Source organism: Dipodomys ordii, unplaced genomic scaffold (assembly GCF_000151885.1).
Source record: "Dipodomys ordii isolate 6190 unplaced genomic scaffold, Dord_2.0 Scaffold32, whole genome shotgun sequence".
Lineage (NCBI taxonomy): Eukaryota > Metazoa > Chordata > Mammalia > Rodentia > Heteromyidae > Dipodomys > Dipodomys ordii.
In genome coordinates this window covers 16,252,423-16,272,498 of record NW_012267248.1, presented here as the reverse complement: position 1 = coordinate 16,272,498, position 20,076 = coordinate 16,252,423, and the positions used below count along the sequence as shown (strand labels likewise).

Below are 20,076 nucleotides of genomic sequence, written 5' to 3'. Positions count from 1 at the left end.
CTTTCACCATGTTGGACCTTGTCAAATGCTTTTTCTGCATCTATTTAGATGATCATGTGGTTCTTGTCCTTCCTCCTATTGATATGTTGAATTACAATTGACTTGTTTATATTGAACCAGCTTTGCATCCCTGGAATGAACCCCATTTGGTCATAGTGTATGCATTTTTAAATATATGTATAAAGTAACAATACTAAAATGAAAAATACTAAGGGTGAGAAATAGAGAACTGAGTAATCAAAATATAGTCTGAATTAAGTATGCACACAATTAGGGAGGAAGCTTAGTAATCACTGTAGGCAGTGCATCTAGGAATGAACAGAACAGCAATGAAGAAGAAAAAAAACCAATAGGGAGAAAGGAAAATAAAAATAATAAAAATAGAAAAAAATTATATTTAGAAAACAATTTCTTCAATTCATTTGGGGGATCTTGTGTTTCCCTATGTCCACTATCCATTCTCTTGAAGTCTTTGATTTCCTTGCAGTGGTCAGTTTTCCTTGTGGCTTAGTTGGTTTTTTAAATTGGTTTGTTTGATCAGGCAGAAAAATGTTCTGCCTTACAGACTTGGGGTCTTTGTGTCCCTCTGCCCAGACTAAGTTAGTGGGAAAGCAATCTGTTTTGTGTATAATGCAGGTAGGAAGAGGCTGGCTCCTGGAGCTTGGCATGGCTGGGAATGACTTGAGTGTGGGTGGGGTTGTGGCATGTCTGGAATCAGTGGCTTTTCCCGGAGGGCTAGCTCTTCAGACTCTCTTTTGGTACAACCTGGAGATTCTCTCTCAGCTTTTATGGCCTACCCAATTTTTTTATTTTTTATCGTTTTTATTTTTTTTCCAGTGATATTTTCGACTTTGGGCTTTTTAATCCCTGCAGCTGGCTAACCTGCCGTTTTAGCTGCTATCTGAATGGAATGTCTTTCTTCACTGCAGGGGCTGCCTCTCCCCGTGCCTTGTAAAGAAAGTTGTCTCCCATGTCTTCCTTTTATCCTCATCCTTTCTCTAAAGCTACATTTCCAATATAGAATATTCAGAGGATACTTAAGAACGATCACTAACTTAATGTGCATCTATACTTAATATGGGAAAGAATCATGCCTAGGGACTGAGATTTAAAGCCATTATTGGGTTCTAGTGTTGCTCTTGCCCTTGATGGCAGCTCCTTTAAGATGGCAGCCAGACTGTGTAATTACCACATGACTAGCAAAAATGCCAGATATTGCATTGGGAGAACTAGTCTCTACTTTATTTCCACTGGAATTTGTACTCTTTCTCTACAAGAATTAAACCTTGCCAGGTGCCAGTGGCTCACACCTGTAATCCTAGCTACCCAGGAAGCTGAGATCTGAGGGTCACAGTTTGAAGCCAGCCTGGGCAGGAATGTCTGTGAGATTTTTTTTTTGGGGGGGTCTGGTTGTAAGGCCTGAACTCTGGGCCTGGGCACTGTCCCTCAACTCTTCAGCTCAAGGCTAGCGCTCTACCACTTGAGCCACAGCGCCACTTCAGGGTTTTGGTTTTTTTTTCTGCTTATGTGGTACTGAGGAATGGAACCCAGGGCCTCATGCATGCAAGGCAAGCGCTCTACCACTGAGCTACCTTCCCAGCCCATCTGTGAGATTTTTATCTCCACTAAACTACCCAAAATGCCAGAAGTAGAGCTGTGGCTCAAGTGGTAGAGAACTAGCTTTGAGCAAAAAAAAATAACTCAGAGACAGATCTTAGGCCTTGAGTTCAAGCCCCAGGACTGAGTTCAAGCCCCTCCCCACCTATCACACACACACAATTAAACCTAGGTTCTATGGCTATGGATTGTTTATTGAAAAAGATTCTTTTCCTGAGCTGAATAGCTGTTGAATTTGGCCTAGTAGAATATTCCAATATTTCGTTGTACACTCCTAGGATGTATAATCCACAGACAGTAGTCAAATAATTCCTATTCTTTTCTTTGTGTGTGTGCCAATCCTGGGGCTTGAACTTAGAGCCTAGGTGCTTTCCCTGAGCTTTTCTGCTCAAGTCTAATGCTCTACCATGTGAGCCACAGGTCCACTTCTGGCTTATTTTGGTAGTTAATTGGAGAGAAGAACCTTACAGACTTTCCTGTCTGGACTTTGAACCTCAATCCTCAAATATCAGCTTCCAAAGTAGATCAGATTACAGGCATGAGCCAACAATGCCTTACATATATTCTCCTTTTGAGTTTCTTCTTCTTCTTCTCCCATTCCTTCTCCTTTTCCTACTTCTTCTCCTTCTCCTCCTTCTCCTTCATCCTTCATCTTTCATCTATCCTTTATCCTTTGTTGCTACTGGGGGCTTGAACTTAGAGCCTGGGCACCACTGTCCCTTAGCTATTTCACTCAAGGCTGGCACTCTATCACTTGGAACATAACTCTACTTCTGATTTATTGCTGCTTAATTAAAGACAAAAGTCTCACAGACTTTCTTGCCCAGACCGGCTTTGAACCACAATCTTCTGAGTAGTTAGGATTATGAGCATGAGCTACCATGCCATGTGTCTGGAATATTTCTAAGCCTAAAGAAATCTTTGGCCAGGCACTGGTGGCTCACACCTGTAATCCTAGCTACTCAGGAGCCTGAGATCTGAGGATCGAGGTTCAAAGCCAGCCAGGGAAGAAAAAGTCTGTAAGACTCTTATCTCTAATAAATCACTCAGAAAACCAGAAGTGGCACTGTGACTCAAGTGGTAGAGTGCTAGCCTTGAGCTGAAGAGCTTAGAGACAGCGCACAGGCCCAGAATTCAAGCCCCATGACCAACAACAACAAAAAAAAGAAAAAAAAGAAAAAGAAAAAAAGAAAGAAAGAAAAGAAAAGAAAAAAGAAAAGAAAAAATCTTTGAAAAAATACAGAACAATTATCATCATGACATAATTTGCAAAAATACACATTGATTTGATTGTCATTTCATTATTATTTGGTCACATTTGTTGATGCTAGATCCCCTTCTCACCCCCCAGGCAGCTATTTGCAAAACTGGACATGACTCATTGACTTGTTACAATTGATTCCCAGAGCAATCAGTGCACTGAAAGAAATGTTCCCAAACTCAAATCACTATATTCTTTCCAAAAAGAAAAAAGGAAAATTACCATTAAAAAATTCACTTCCAAATATAATATGCTAGGAGGAGACCCCTTTTAGTGTCAGCTAGAAAATATCCGACAAGAAAGTTGCAAAGCACTGAAGGACATTCGAACTTTGGGGGAAAATTAGGTTAGATCATATTGATTAAAGTTACTGTGCTCATTTTGGATTGGGGTCTCACAGCCACTTGATCAGAGCTCTATCTGTGTCAACAGCATCATTTCTCCCACTGATGAACCACACATGATGCAACTTTAAGATTCTGCAAGCCCCAATCTTTATTTTCTTTTCTGCCTGTAAGGTAAGTGATATAAATGTCAACTGACTTGATTATGAGAAATGCATAGGAAATCCCTATTGGTGTAGGAAGACAAGATCTGAAATTAAATTCAGGCCAGGATCATCAGCTTCTTAAATAGGCAAAGGTAAATTAATGTGTTAATATAAAATGTCAAGAATATTCTAGAACCTGTAATCATTTAATGGTTAAAAATAAGTTTTTGAGGGAAACTTAGGACTTTTGTTTAAAGGATCTCACTCTTCTATGCTAACATGTATACTGTACTATTTTTTTAAATTGTTATTATAAAGGTGATTTACAGAGGGGTTACAGTTATGTAAGTCAGGTAAAGATCACATTTCTTTTTAGACAACTTCACCCTTCCCTTGCCTTTTCCGCTTTTTCCTTCCTGACCCCACCCATAAGTTGTGTAGTTGATTTGTACTTCCATTTTTCACATAAGCTAAGTTTTCTTTTATTTGCTTTTGAAAAATACTGATTTCCACATTTAAAGAGAGTGGCAAAAGAGACATTTTGTAATTTAGGATTGCCAAACATAAAAAAAAAATCTAACTGAGTAAGTTACTCTCCCAACTCAGGGTTTTTATACACAAAAGAAGCTCTTGAGTTATTTGTGCTAGTGGAATCTTAAAAAAAAGGAATAATGGTCAAAATCTTTTAGGAAACTAATTCTGAGAAAAAGAGCTTAGCTCTTTACAATAAGATAGAGCTTAAGAAATTATTGCAAAAGTGGAACTGTGTCTCAAAGTGGTAGAGCACTAGTCTTGAGCAAAAAGAGCTCAAGGACAGTGACCAGGCCCTATGTTCAATCCCCAAAGACAAAAAAGAAAAAAAATACTGCTTCAATTAGGCATGAATCCAAAAATTTTAAATTTAACTTTTTATATACTATATATTATATAGTATATAACACTACATTTTTAATTTTATATTTCAAAGAATCCAAAATTATGTGGAACAAATATAAGAGTCTCATTGTTATCTTGTACAAATTATGGGACTACCAGTATGAGCTACCATGCCCAGCTTTAGTTTCCTCCAGACTTAGAAGGGACCATACTTTATCCTCCCAACCTATAAGGGAGCATATTTTAAATATCTTTTTGTCATTCAATGCTGTTGGATAAAATCTGTACTTTTACCAATTATAATTTCTAGCATCAATGTGTCTTAAAAGATTTCTCATATTTTAAAATTATAAGGTATTTCTTTGATGTTTTATTTCAATACAGTTTTTGAGATGGGAGGGGGGGATCTCACTGTGTTGTCCAGGTTGGCCTTGAACACTTGGCTCAAATGATTCTCTGACCTCAGCCTTCCAAGTAGATGGGATCACTTTACCTGATATTAATATGTTTATGGCTTTCTTTTATATTTAATTTCTTATATCATCTGGAATTTGTTTTATGTTCAATGATAATTAGGGAAAATTATGAGCACTCATATTTTTTCTCTTTTTTTAGTCTTGGTCCATTTTATAGGTTCATGGGAGTTCTTAGTAATCAAGGACTCAGAGACCTGGGACTAGATTTTCATATTTGTTGCTGAATTCCTGGCATCTGGCACAGTGCCTCAGTGATGGTAACACTTTAGTAAACATTACTGAAAGAATGGCTTTTGGAGGGAGAAAAATGGTCTCTTGTGTTAACTTACTAACACTTTTTCCTCTGTGCATGCCATATCTGGAAGTCTTGCACATTTTAGAAACTTTTAACTCACCATATGTTTTAACCTTACTGAATCTTGAGCAACATTATATTTTCCAGGGCAAACCAAGCAACCTGCATATGCCAGTGATTTCTTGATTCTTTCTTAGATATCAAGCTTCTAGGAAATACATTTATATTCACTTTTCTTATAGGTTTGCAAAAATTCCATGACGATACAATGGTCCAGATGTGGCTTAGTGGATATAATCATGGGCTGGTACTGATGCTGTTTATGTACCTCCCTAATCTTTACTGCTGCCCTGCCCTGATCCTGTGCCTGAGAATTTTCTCAGCTGATTTCTCTTCCACTTAATTACACTTTCTCTTGCAGTGAAAGCCCTGAATAATGATGAGAATCCACTTTGCTTTTCCTGTTGTTAGTGTTCAGTGATAAAGACAAGGAATCCTATTTTAAAATAAAAAGGCCATTCAATCTACTGTATGTTGATGCTTTCTATGCAAGGACCAAGATACGGCAGAGTCCAGTACCTGTAAGAGCTGTACCTTCTCAGAAAATAGAACATAAATACAAACATCACAAATCTTACTGGGGCACAATGTCAAATGAGTGGAGAACATTAAAAGGGGGAAAAGCAACTATGATTTGGGATAGTTGGGGAAAACTCTAGAATTGTACCTTCTTTAAGACCATATCAGATGTATGGTCAGCAGGGCATCTCATGTGAATAGAAAAGCTGGTGAAATTGTCTAATAGTAATATGTTGTACAAACATGGACACCAGTGAGGACACTGAGATCACAAGCAGCTGTGTGTGGTAGAGTAGAAGAGTACAATAAGAAAATTGGATCCAATTATGAAATCTTTTGTGTTTTTATTTTTATTTTATTTTATTTGGGTCCAGTCGTGGGGCCTGAACTCTGTGCCTGGGTGCTGTCCCTCAGCTCTTCAGCTCAAGGCTAGCACTCTACCACTTGAGCCACAGCGCCACCTCCGGCTTTTTTCTTTTTGCTTATGTGGTGCTGAGGAATCGAACCCAGGGCCTCATGCCTGCAAGGCAAGCGCTCTACCACTGAGCCCCTTCCCAGCCCCGTCTTTTGTGTTTTTAAAATACTGTTATTCCTTGCAACCATCCTTGTTCAATCAAGCATGGACTACAGCTATTCATGTTGGAGAGTTCTTCATAGTGTTGCTGACATGATCAAAGTATGACCTTCAATATTTAGGAATACGTGTCTTCATAAATTACATCTGTGGATGCTATCAACCTCGATGTTTTCTGTCTATTTCAGAATTTGTCCTAACTATGGGGGACTGGAACTTATTGGGTGGCATCCTGGAAGAAGTTCACTCCCACTCAACCATAGTGGGGAAAATCTGGTTGACCATCCTCTTCATCTTCCGAATGCTGGTACTTGGTGTGGCTGCTGAGGATGTATGGAATGATGAACAGTCAGCATTTTCCTGCAATACCCAGCAGCCTGGCTGCAACAACATCTGTTATGATGATGCTTTCCCAATATCTTTGATCCGATTCTGGGTTTTACAAATCATCTTTGTGTCTTCCCCTTCCCTGGTATATATGGGCCATGCACTTTATAGACTCAGGGACTTTGAGAAAGAAAGACAGAGGAAAAAGTCATATCTTAGAGCCCAAATAGAGAACCCAGAGCTTGACTTGGAGGAGCAACAAAGGATAGACAGAGAGCTAAGGAGGTTAGAGGAGCAGAAGAGGATCCATAAAGTCCCTCTGAAAGGGTGTCTATTGCGTACTTATGTCTTACACATCTTGACCAGATCTGTGCTGGAAGTAGGGTTCATGATAGGCCAATATGTTCTCTATGGGTTTCAAATGCATCCCCTTTACAAATGCACACAACCTCCTTGCCCCAATGCAGTGGACTGCTTTGTATCCAGGCCCACAGAAAAGACCATTTTCATGCTCTTCATGCACAGCATCGCAGCCATCTCCTTGTTACTCAATATCCTGGAAATATTTCACTTGGGAATCAGGAAGATCATGAGGGCACTTTATGAGAAACCTAGCAGTGGGGACATTGCGAATGAAAGAAGTCCTTCATTCAATTTGAAGGGATATTCAGGGGGCCAGCCATGTACGATTTGTAATTCCTTACCTGAACAAATGTCTCTACTTCAAACCAACAATCAGCAGCAAATCATCCGAGTCAATGTGCCAAAGTCTAAAACAATGTGGCAAATTCCACAGTCCAGGCAACTTGAGGTAGATTGGCCCTCTAGCAAAAGGGACTGGGCTGAGAAGGATCAGTACAGTGGACAGCTCCATGTCCACAGCCCATGTCCTCAGCATGGCGATGCCAAAATTCAGCACCCAGGACAGCAACCAAGCCATTCTTCGGTTGGCCTACAGAGCACTATGTCCCACTCCTGGCTAGGTACAACAATGGCCTCTCAACATTGTCCAACCTATGCATTAGGATCTTGGGAGAAGTCCAAGGACCTGGAGCCCTCAGGGGGACTTCTCACAGATCGACAGAGTCATTGTAAAGACACTGATGGCAGCATGAGAGGGAGTGGGGTCTGGAGAGAGAAATCTCACCCAGGCAGTCGTAAGGCCAGCTTTCTGTCACGAATGCTGTCTGAAAAGGGACAGCTGCACAGTGACTCGGGAACTTCCAGTTCTCTGAGTAGCTCCTTCTTGGATTTAACTAACAGGGAAAACAGCATTTCACCTCTGCCTTCAGCCACTGGGCACAGAACATCAATGGTAAGTAAAAAATGGTAGCCATATTGATCACAGAATGGTCACAAGAGTTGATCTATACTCGCTAGTTTTTTCCCTTCCTGGAGGTATGCATATATGTGTTCAGAGAAAGGTGGATGGAAAGAAAGATTCATTTATACAAAGGTAATTATATTTTTGTACCAGTACTGGGGCTTGAACTCAGGGCCTGGCTTTTTCACTCAAGGCCGGTGCTCTACCACTTGAGCTATGGGCTTTTTGATGGTTAATTGGAAATAAGAGTCTCATCCTGCTTGAGTTGGCTTCAAACCATGATCCTAAGATCTCATCCTCTGGAGTAGCTAAGATTACAAAGGTGAGCCATCAGAACCTAGCACATATAAAGGTAAATTACTCTTTCAATACATTCAAGAAACTTCATTTAATTAATAAAATAAACTAATAGAACAGTTATTTTCTACCCACCATGCTTTTAAGTCATGGTGTATAAATGAATGAAACACTGTTCCTTCTATCTAGGGGCTCACAATATAGATGGAAAGTTCCAGGCAAACATGTAAGTGTGATGAAGTGCAAGATGCTATGTGAGTGAGTGTAGATGGGCTAAGCAAGGAGTGGTCATTTCTTTGTGGATGGGTCAGAGGAAGTCATGTCGTTAAGGTTACTTTGAAATAAAACTTGAACAATGTGGTGAGTTTCTCCAGAATGTGGGGGAGGGGAGGCTGATGTATGTAGGAGAAAGTCTGATAGATGGCAGAAAATGGGGAACAGACAAAGGCTGCATAGCAGAGCTGTAGCTCTGCTGTAGCTGTGAGTGGCTGGACCGAGGGGTAGAAGGACGGTTGTGGAGAGAATGAAGACTGGACAAGGGAGCGCGAGGTCTTGTATGTAGGCAATGGAGAACCAGCAAGAGGATGTGAATCTGAAGAAGGACTGGATCAGGGTTGTACTTTAGGAAAAGCTCTTTCTGCCACAGTGTGGAGGCAGGATCATTTGTAAGCTTGTCTGACTAAGGAAGGAGGGCATTTACCATGGTTTCATACCACTGGCATTTAAGAGTCATGTACCAATATTTAGTGATACATTTCACAAAGACCTAAATCAATAGCATATTGATTTTAATTTCATTCTCTGAAATGCCATTGTGAAATTAAAATTCCTTGCCTGTTGTAAGACATACAAGATGTCCACGGTGGATTCTTCTCAGTTTTGCAACAAAGGATGATACTTATTTTATTCACTGCATTAGCATTGTTTCTTTTTCAAATAGAAGAAAACTCTCCCACATGTGGTGGGAGAACCCTCTAGTTCTGTTCCTTTAAGTGAGCTCAGCCTTGTTTTATGCTCTGGGTTAACCATGAGGTTAACTGCCCCAGTTCACAGCTGCCATGTGTTTATGGACACCCTGTGCTATTGTATTAAAGCCATCCCTTGAGGAAAACTCAGCCTACTAGTGTTTTTACTGAAATGCTTTTCTCAAAATCAATATTCATTTCTTGTCAGTGATAGCCATCTGCTTAAGAGACTATGTTTGGGATCAATGAATGAATGCATGAAATGCTAAGCCAAATGAGAGTAGGCATCTCAATCTTGACCACACATGAAAGCCACCTGAAAGTTTCAAAAAAACTTCATCCCAGTCTCTTGAGCAGCTAGGATTACAGGCCTGAGCTACCAGAGTCCAGCTATTGCCTTAAAAAATGCAAAATGTGATCATACTCCAGAGATGCTTCTGCCATTTACTTTCCCTGATGTAATAATATGTCACTGGTCCTGCTTCTGTCTTTATATGAATGTATACATTCCCTTTTATGGGGAAACCAAAAGTTACTTGGTGGCCACTTTGTTTCTTTTTTTTTCTACTACAAATATGTGTGGCATTGACTATTTTCTACACCTTTGCTACATGCCTAAAAGGGCTGTTATTAGCTTGAGTGAGCCTATAAATGGTAGGACTTCATAGGTGCTGTCTATTGGTCTTAAGGGAGGGCTCCAGTTGAACCCTTCACCTGCACACTGGGCCCCAATTATGGCACTCACACCCTTGCTAACAGAAGACATTTTCTCATTCCCCCTGCCTAAGCTGCATGGAAAGTATTTTTCATTATTTAAATTTTCAATTTTGTGATTATTAATGCCATTCATAGGTTTATTGGCCACCTTTATGTCCACCACGAATTGTCCTTGCCTATATTTCCTTTTAGGATACCTTTTCTCCTGATTTCTTGGCGTTATTGTATTAACCTTTTGATATTATCATTCTTGTCCTATCCTAGTTTAAAACAAACTTAGGACTTTGATAGACTAACTATGAACATCTCTTCAACTTCTAAGTGTTTCATTTAGAAAACTCTTCTCCTCTCCCCTCTCCTTCTCTCTTCTCTGTTCTCCTCTCCTCCTTCTCTCCTCTCCTTCCTTTCCCTCCCCTCCCATCTTCTTTTCCCATGTCCCATTATTGTTTCTTTTTCTCTGCAGGAGGCAACCTGAGTTTAGCACATTTTTAACATCAGGTATAGATTAGTACAACGGAGCTCTCTCTATTTGCATTAGTTTCCCCCTTCCACATTATCGAAAGCTGAAAAGCTGGCTACTTATAGAGGAGATTCAGATGGAGTTTAGGAAAAGACTGAACTTTCAGTTTCAGATGTGGACTTCAGCAAAAGAAGAGCAGATGGAGTAGAAAGAGCAGAAGGCAATGGCAGGTAGGGTCTAGCTGTCTTGTAGTAAGGCCCTCAGGTAACAGAACCTTTCACACGATGTTTGTATCTGGGGAAATGGGGGAGCGGTCCTCCTCTCAAGCTTCTGTCTGGAGGTATTGGTGGTGTGGTATCCCAGGTGAGTGGACAGGGCTGATCTTTGCAAGTCTTTTGAGCATTTTTTTTGCTTCCTTATCTCTTTCAGAATATGCTCCTAGAACTTTCATCTATTATGAAAAAATAGCTCACCAGGAGCAGCTGGCATCTGCAGGAGGAAAGCTATGCCTTTGTCAGCTCAAAAATGGAAGAACTTTGAGTCTTGTATCCTCTACAGGGCTATGATTTTGATCAAAAGATCCTTCAAGGCCTGTGTATTAAAGGCTTGATCCCAGTGTGGCACTATGGGCAGGTGTTGGAACTTTTAAGAGGCAGGGAATAGTGGGAGGTCTTAGGTCACTGGGGACATGCCCTCAAAGGGGATTGTGGGAACCAAGGCCCTCCCCCTTCCCTTTGCACGCTTTCTGTTAGGTGACCAATTCCCTTTGCCATGTGTTTCCACCAGGATGTGTTTCCTCACCACAGGCCCAAATGCAGTGGAACCCTCAGACCATGGATGAAACTTCCACAATTGTGAACCAAAGTCACTTTTTTCTTTCTAAATAGATTTTTTTTGGGGGGTATTTGTTACAGTGACAGAAAGCTGACAGAGAGACACCTGGCAGGCAGTGGTTTGTTTACAGGGTTTTCTGAGCCTGGGCTCATACCATAAGTATCAGACAGGAGTCAGTCTTTTGAGACTCCTGCTTGTGCACCGTGAGAGAAAAATCTAGGGGCAAGAAATGCTGTTGTCCCAAAGAGGAAGAGGAGGACTGGGACTCAATTCCCCTTCCTTGGCTCCGGTGGCTGGGTAGCCCATCCAAAGCCAGCACCCAGCTCTGCTCAGCCTCAGAGCAATCCTGGAGCTCTGCACTCATTTTGGGCTCAAACATGCTTTCCTGTATGTAATGGAGAGATTTCATCCATTCATTTCTTGGGGATAAGCCAGCTGGATTTTTAGTTTATAAATGCCATGAAAATAAAATACTGATGAAAACATTGGCAAAGACATTGCCTGACTTGATTGTCTCCTTCTTCTGGCACCATTCATTGTCCAAAAGTTGCTTCCTGGGGGTTAGCAGAGTCCACTACCGCTTCCTCACCCGCTCAGTGGTCATGAGCCATCCAAGAGTAGCGTCTCCAGAGGCACTTAGCACCCACAACACTGTGAGGCTGCCTGGCTGGTTGTTAACTTGATTTGTGAGCTCAGTTCTCACGAAGGAGCCACTGATCTCTATTATCAGCCATTCTATGGGCTGCCTATCCCCCAACTCTAGCCACATACATTGTAATACAGACTCTGCATCAGACTCCTGAGTAGCTAGTATTACAGATCTGTACCACTATGCCTAGTCATATTTTTTATTTTGCTTTATTTTGCAAAAGAGGCTCATACCAAGTAGAAGGAAGAAGACCAAGCAATATATGCTATGTGAAATTGAACTATATAACTTGAGGGTAAGTGGGGGGGGGTGGGAAAGAAGGGGGAGAATTATGGAAGAAGTGGCATTGATCAAGATGCATTGTACTTACAATCTGACTTCTGGGACTGAAACCCCTTTGTACAACTACTTAATATAAACAAATAAATATTTAAAAAGAGGAAACTACTAGATGCATCTTATTTCCAAAAAGCCTTTTCTAACCATCAGAAGCAGACTCACCATGATGGGAATTGATCAGACAAAAGCCGGATACCTGCTGAGAGGTTGTAGAAATGCTTGATGAACATTGGCCGGGGCTGTTCTGTGCTTCAAAGCCCAGTAGCTCCTAATCTTCTCTTTTCCCATAATCTGCAGGGGTAGAAACAAGGAATATTATACAGTAAATACAGAGACTATTATACAATGAGTATAATACAACCAGCAAGTAAATATAACACCAAACCCAAACAGATACCTCTTAAGATGACACATTGTATCTTTTTTGTTGGTGGTGGTGGTGGTGAGGCTTGAACTCTGGGCCTGGGCTCTGTCCTTGAGATCTTCAGCTCAAGGCTAGCGCTCTACCATTTGAGCTACAGTGCCACTTCCAGTTTTCTGAGTGGTTTATTGGAGGTAAGAGTCTCACGGACTTTCCTGCCTGGGCTGGCCTTTGAACTGCGATCCTCAGATCTCAGCCTCCTGAGTAGCTAGAATGACAGTCACTGGTGCCTGGCCTGACACATTGTATTTTGTACAACTGTATTGTCATTTTTTCTCATTTCTTATTTTATAGATCAGACAACAGGGTTCAATGAGATTAAGATACTCCTCCTAACCCCCAGCTAAAAAATCACTTAGACATGTTAAAGCCAGACCTAATTGCTCCAAGGCCATAATTCTCTTCACAGTTCTGCTTTCCTGCCCATCGAGTTAGCAGTCTGCAGGAACTGTCTTATTTGGACCTCTCTGCTTGACCAGCTTGTACAAGCTTTAAGGATAGGGTCCATACATTTTTCATATTGGATGCTCAGCATGTGGCAGTGTTGACTGAACATATGTTTATATATAGATGCCAAAACAGTATCTTACCCATTGCTTCTGATCCTCTAATATTTATTCCTTTACCTACTCATGTCAAGTTTTAGTTATATTTTTATTGTCTTTAAGCTGTTGTACAAAGAATTTACCACTCAACAAATCAGTTTATGAATACAGTGCATCTTGATGTCACACTCCTGTCAAGTTTTTCCTTCTGAATAAGAGAAAGTTTATTTGAAAGTAAAAGAAAAATCTATGGAAGTAGCAAAAACTCTCCATCTAGAGAGGATTCTCAAGAGGGGTCCTCTTTTTCACATTTAAAAGCAATTTTAATTGATGTTAAAGCAATAGGGTTTTATATTCTTGAAGATTAACAATAACACAAGGACTAATTTGCAGGGCTCTTTTGTCCCTTAGGCTCTGTAGACTCAATGTCTGCTAACGTTAACTTTTCAAGACCACTAGAACAATGTTTGGGACCTAAAACAAAAAAAATTATAGACTTCCAAGTGAGAAGAGAAAATGTGAAGATTGGGAAAACACTGTTTAAAATATCTAGCAAATGTAACTAGTCATTTGCAATTCAACTTGACTCAACTTTCAGAGCTACCTTAAATTATGTTTAATGTGAGGTAAGAGAACATTAAATAGGTTCTCATATGCCATCAGATAGGAAGAGGAGTCCTCTTGTCAAATTTTGTTGGCAGATTTATTGTAAAACTTGCAGAGGTCTGTAGATTTTACCCTTTTTATAATTTATATTTCCTTCACCCTGAAAAGTCTTTCTAGCATTGTCAACTACACAGCATGAATAAAGGTTAAAGAAAAAGGCTGAAGGGCCCAGAGGAAAACAATGCTTTCAACATACCGGCATCAATGTTTCTGAAGATTGCCATCCATTGTGTTAGGATGAAGGTCTGCCTCATGGAGGACCTTGTCTTTGAGAGGTAAGAGTTAAAAACTAGCCATGGAGAACCAGAGGTGCCTCTTTCTGGTTGACCAAGCAGGTCAGTGGCAGGTGTGTGACAGGTCTGCCAGCCTCTGAGGTGGATATGGGACAGGAGGTGTCATGTTCTTGAGTAAAGTGAAGATAAAGATATCCACCTAATGAGATGTGTGTGTGTGTGTGTGTGTGTGTATGTGTGTGTGTCTTTCTTCATCTCCCTGGGCCTCAACTCTTTGACACCAAGAAGTATTACATTCATTGCTAGCAGGAAGACAAAGGTGATGTGCGTGTGTGTGTGTGTGTGTGTGTGTGTGTGTGTGTGTGTGTGTGAGACTGGAGCTCAGTCCTGCTCAGGTAGCTGTGGGTGTTAAACATGAAGTACATGGTGGGTTACAAAAAGCAAAAACAAGCTGGGAACTGGTGGCTCACGCCTTTAATCCTAGCTACTCAGGAGGCTGAGATCTGAGAATCATGGTTCAAAGCCAGCCCGGGCAGGAAAGTCTTGTGAGATTCTTATCTCCAATAAACCACTAGAAAACAGGAAATGGTGCTGTGGCTCAAGCGGTAGAATGCTTGCCTTGAGCTGAAGAGCTGAGGGACAGCGCCCAGGCCCCACGACCAAAAAACAAAAACAAAAACAAAACAAAAGCAAAAACAAAAAAAAGTGATTTTTTTTTGTATGTGTATGTGTGCCAACTCTGTGGCTTGAACTCAGGGCCTTTCATGTTTGCCATTTCATCCGAGGCTAGGGCTCTATCACTAAGGCATACCTCCACATCCAACTTTTTGCTGAATAATTAGAGATATCAGTCTCATGGATACTGTTCTTCCTGGGCTGGCTTCGAACCATGATCCTCAGATCTCAGCTTCCTGAGTAGCTAGGATCACAGGTATGAGCCACCAGCACCCAGCTTAAGTGATTTTAAAGAATAACAAAAGCTATTTAGAAGTACATACAGAAAAAGTGCTGTTGAAGTGAGGTATGGAGGAAGCCAGCCCTCCCCATGCATGGAAGTAGATAGAAATTATTCATAAAAAATAGGTGAGCTGGGCACTGGTGGCTCATACCTGTGATCCTAGCTACTCAGGAAGCTGAGATCTGAGGATCATGGTTGGAAATCAACCCAAGCAGGAAAGTCAGTGAGACTCTTATCTCCAATTAACCACAAGAAAACTGGAAGTGGTACTGTGGTTCAAAGTGGGAGCTAGCCTTGAGCAAAAATACTTAGGGACAGTGCCCAGGCCTTGAGTTCAAGCCCTGCAACTGACAAAAATAAAAAATAAAAAAAAGAAAGAGGGCTGGAAAGGTGGCTCAGTGGTAGAGTGCTTGCCTTGCATGCATGAGACTCTGGGTTTGATTCCTCAGCACCATACAAGCAGAAAAAGCTGGAAGTGGTGCTGTGGCTCAAGTGGTAGAGCACTAGCCTTGGGCTGAAGAGCTGAGGCCCCATGACCGACAAAAAAAGAAAAAAAGAAAGAAAGAAAGAAAGAAAGAAAGGAAGGAAGGTTCAAGGTAAGGAAGAAAATGGCAGTTTCCTGTCCAGAATTGGACAGTGCTAGACTTCTTTCCCTCTGTGGGATGGAATAGTTGGGGAGATTTATATTTCACAAGAGCAAATGTCAATGTTGAAGGTGCAAATGACCATCAGTTCTTACCAGATTTTTCTACAGAAAATGGCGGGACCACCAGTTTTTTTCCTGAATAGGTTGGATAATTTCATTTTAGGTAAAGATAATCAACATTTGCACCTAAATTTGTCTTAACTGTGATGTTTTCAGACCAGTACATAACTTAATGGTCTCCAAAATCCTTCTTTGACTCAGAAGGTACCTAGGGATACTCTCTGAAGTAGAATTCAGCCGCTTTTCATTTTAGTTTTCCCACCTGGTAGATGGAATGTTGTCCGTATCATATGCACCCCTCAAAACTTGGTTGGAAGGACATCTTGCAAATTCATTATTCATTTTCTCCGACAGTATGGACACACCACTCCTGTTATCTTCTGATGGCTTTTTTTTTGTCCTAGTACTGCTCTTGAACACAGGGTCTCACATTCTCAGTTAGCTTTTTCTTCAAGGCTGTTGCTGTACCACTTGAGCCAAGGCTCCATTTCTGGCTTTCTGCTAGTTACATGGAGATGAATCTCATGGACTTTCGTGCCCATACTAGATTCGAACCACAGTCCTGAGATCTCAGAGTCTTGAAAACCTGGGAAGACAGGCATGAGCCCCCAGCCCCTGGCTAATTTTTCTCTTACTTCAAAGTGACAGTCCAGTGTTACTTATTGTCATCTGGCTGACCCACAATGCAACATCTCATTTACCCTTTACATCAAAGTTGAAAATATAAGCCACTGAATATATTTTTTTCTGGATTAACTATATTTATTCCTCAACCACAGTTCTAAATTTCTGTTTCTGTAACTCATTGCGTTTTGCTCTTGGTTTAATGTCCTATCCTCATTTACTTACACTTACGTTTTTAAATTTTCTTTTGTCTTCTTTTCTGTTTTCTCTTTTCTTTTCCTTTCTTTTCTGAGCTGGGTTCTTACTAGCTGCCCAGGCTGGTCTTCAGGTTGTGTGCTCAAGTGAACCCATCTCAACCTCCTGAGTAGCTGGGTTTACAGGTGGGTGCCATTATGACTGGCTTAAGATTTTTTAGTTAATTTTTTTTTTTTTAGTAGGTCATGGGGCTTGGACTTGGGGCCTAGGCACTGTCCTTGAACTCTTTTGCTCAAGGCTAGCGCTCTACCACTTTGAGCCATAACACCACTTAATAATTAAACTTTTGGTAAAATTATAAGTCCACATGTAGTTGCAAAATCCAATACACTTCACACAGTTTCCCCCTGCAATAATACTCTGCATAAGCATAGTGCAACACAAAAACCAGGAAGTTAGGCCGAATGCCTTTTCTCTATTTTTCACAAGGATTAGATATTTTTTAAAATTCAGAGTTTAAGAATTAAATTAGCATTATCCTCGGGCTTGAACCCAGGGCCCGGGTGCTGTTCCTCAGCTCTTTCACTCAAAGGCTACCACTTAAGCCACAGCTCTGCTCTGGCTTTCTTTGGTGGACTTTCCTGCTAAAGGCTGGCTTCAAACTGTGAGCCACAGATCTCAGCTTCCTGAGGAGCTATGATTACAGGCATGAGCCACCAGTGCCTAGTATACTGCCCAATTTTTAAGATTACTTGGGTAGTAGGGAAGGGTCCAAACTAAAGAAAGAGAAGTAGCCTCTTGGGGAGAAGAGATTTCTTGAGTTTCCCCGTCCGCAATCTGCAACACAGGCAGGGATCAGAGGCAGAGGAAGTCAGTTTACAATGCATAATGATATGTCTTTATTTCATCAACAGAAATGGTGTCTAGACAAAAATTCAATTAACACTAGCAATTCAACTGAGTGAATTTTTTGCACAATAGTGTATTTACAATGAGTAAATGAAGTTTCAATTCATTAGTTCATAACAATGCTTTTTCTCCCCCAAAAGGTAAAAATTCTTAGTTACAGAGAATAAGCATCAACAGCCATTTCATCTTTACAATAAAAACCACAAGAAAAACCACAATCACTTAGGAAAAAAAAGGACAAGCCTAAGAACTAGTACAATAAAATGATGCATTGAATTAAGTTACATTAATCGCATAGAATCTGTGTAAAAAGTATGTAGAAAAACACCTGATGTAACCTGTTACAGTCGTTGACCAGTTATGAGAGGTACAGAGGGTTATACAGGTAGATATGTGTGAAAACTGTCCATATTGTTCGACCTGGGGAGGAAGAGGAGAGGGGCTGCAGCCCCTTGCATACACTGAGAAGACCCTGTTTTGAATATGGCCTCTGGAGTTTGTAAGGCATATGTTAGAGGTGCACTTGCATTAGACTGGTTCTGGAACAAATTCTCACAGGCCTTCTCGCTGTGAATGGTTCACTGTGTCTAACAAGCACCTGAAGCTCCCAAATGCATTTGCAATCTTCCTGGTAACTCACCACAGGTGCCAGGTTCTTGTGTCAATGAGCATTTCAGTATCCGCACGCCCCAAATGCATCGTTAGGACTCAAGTGGAGGCCAACCCTCCGCCTCCAGACATGTTTTGGTAGCAGGTTTTGCATCAATCTGTAGGAAAACCCTTCTCTGTCCAGGTTCCTTCTTTCTTTCCTTAAATACATGTCTGATTGTCCCCGTGGGAGCATTTGGCACGGAATGGGAGTCTACCTGATATGAATGGTCTCGCTGCACTTCAGTGTCAATGAAGGGCCACTGTTTTATCTGAGGTCAATAATGTGGAATAAACGTTGTTTGTCCATTGCTTGAATAATGCATACACCATGTCACGACATTAAATCAAAGCTTACAAAAGTTGGCCTCTGCAACCAAGTGGGTATTTTTCACAAAAAATGGCAGCATCATTTTCAAATCACAATTAAAATGTACTGATATTTATTTGATATAAATATTATCTCCCAGGGTGGAGTGTAGGAAAATACTATACACTTACTTTTCTTTGCAAGTACTGTTTTTCTTTTTTGCACTGTCAGCTGAATAATTTATCCTGGATCTGCCACAAGTCTTTTCTATGTACAAATACTATTTGCACACACTATTCACAAATATATCCTAGTCTACAGCATCTGCCTTTGATGCTTGGGTCAAGAGATGGCTTGGGCAGTGTCATAAACACACATGTGGAACACGAGATGCTCGCATGCACAGGCTTCCTCTCTGGACAGGGCATTGTGGCACGGACTGACTTGCCAGAAATTGAACCTACAATAAAATCCTCACCTTTGGGAAAGAATACTAACATGATAACAACAAACAGCTTTATTCTCTAAGAAGATATCTCGTTCTTTCATATGTTTTTTTTTCTTTTTTTGGTGCTTTGAGGGCAAAACTTGATTCTTGCTTCCTGCCAGAGCGGAGATTCTCCCTACACTATTAGCAATAGTGGAGAAGTTTGAAGTCAATTAAGCTACTAGTTTGAATGGGGCATGAGGTGAAGAAATAGGTTGTCAAATAAAGACTTGACTAGCCTTTGTAGGTTTATACTCATTTTGAGAAGATTACATTACTCCATAGGATGTAAGATTTTGCTGTTTCTTAAAAGCCTTATGATTACAAACCCTTGGTCTGTGTCTTCTTTTTCTTCTACCACAGTGGCAATCATAAGGTATTAAAGCAACAGGAAGCATAGGTGTTAGGCAGTCCTCTCATGCAAGTCCTGTGGTCGGTCCTGGGCTCCTTTTTAAGGAGATTTGCAATTGGCATATTAGTCACTAGATTTTTTTTTTTACTTCCTTGGGAAAGCAATGCAAGGATCACATCCAAAATTATAGTGCACCTTAAAAAGCAGCATACCTTTAGAACAAAAGTCAATAAATTACTTGTACAACATATAAAATAACGTTTTTCTACGGCAGCATCACCTCTGACGCCTGAGTCATGGTTAGGGAACCTGGAAGAGAAGTAGCAGGATGGCCTAGTAACTTTGCCAGCTTTAAAAAAATGTTTGCAACTGCTTTGTTCCAGAATCAGTATATAATGAAGTTCGATTTTATTCAAGGCACCCCCAGATAACGCAGAGAAACACATACAGTAAAGCACTCACCTGCCCAAAGCCGGACGAACCTGAATGAACGGAGGTTGTCCAGAGACCTAAGTAGAACAAAAGCTGATCCAAAGGGAGGACTAGGTTTAGGTGCTGTTAATTAGTCACCCCAACAACCCATGTGTACCCTAGCCATTGGGACACTCAACCAAGCTGTCACAGAGACCCCTGTAAATAACCCATGATTGGAACTTCCTTTCTTTATAAGGAAGGACCATTGGAAAAAAAAAAACCAGTTAAATGTCACCTTAGTGTGCAAATATTTTTCCTTCTGTTCTCTTGCTTTTCCTTTTCATAAAAGGTTTAGGATTGACTCAGGGATCCCAGGGAAGGAGACAGACTAGGTTTTTAAATTTTCATTTGAGGCAATTTGGATTTTGGTCCCTAGTGAGTCATCCCTTTGAATCAACCTAGAGACAATTTTGACAAGCAATGGTTTAGAATAGTAAAAGACACAGACATATCACATAAACAATTCCA

At 40.7% G+C, this 20,076-nt stretch overlaps 1 protein-coding gene across 1 annotated transcript; it reads left to right on the top strand.

The window, feature by feature from the left end:
- The first annotated feature begins 6,370 nt into the window (after nt 1-6,370).
- Nucleotides 6,371-10,824, top strand: Gja10 (gap junction protein, alpha 10, 62kDa). The gene is given in 3 exon segments (XM_013016633.1): nt 6,371-7,816; nt 7,819-7,951; nt 10,688-10,824. Coding segments are annotated over 3 exon segments (1,716 nt in total).
- The last annotated feature ends 9,252 nt before the right edge of the window (nt 10,825-20,076 follow it).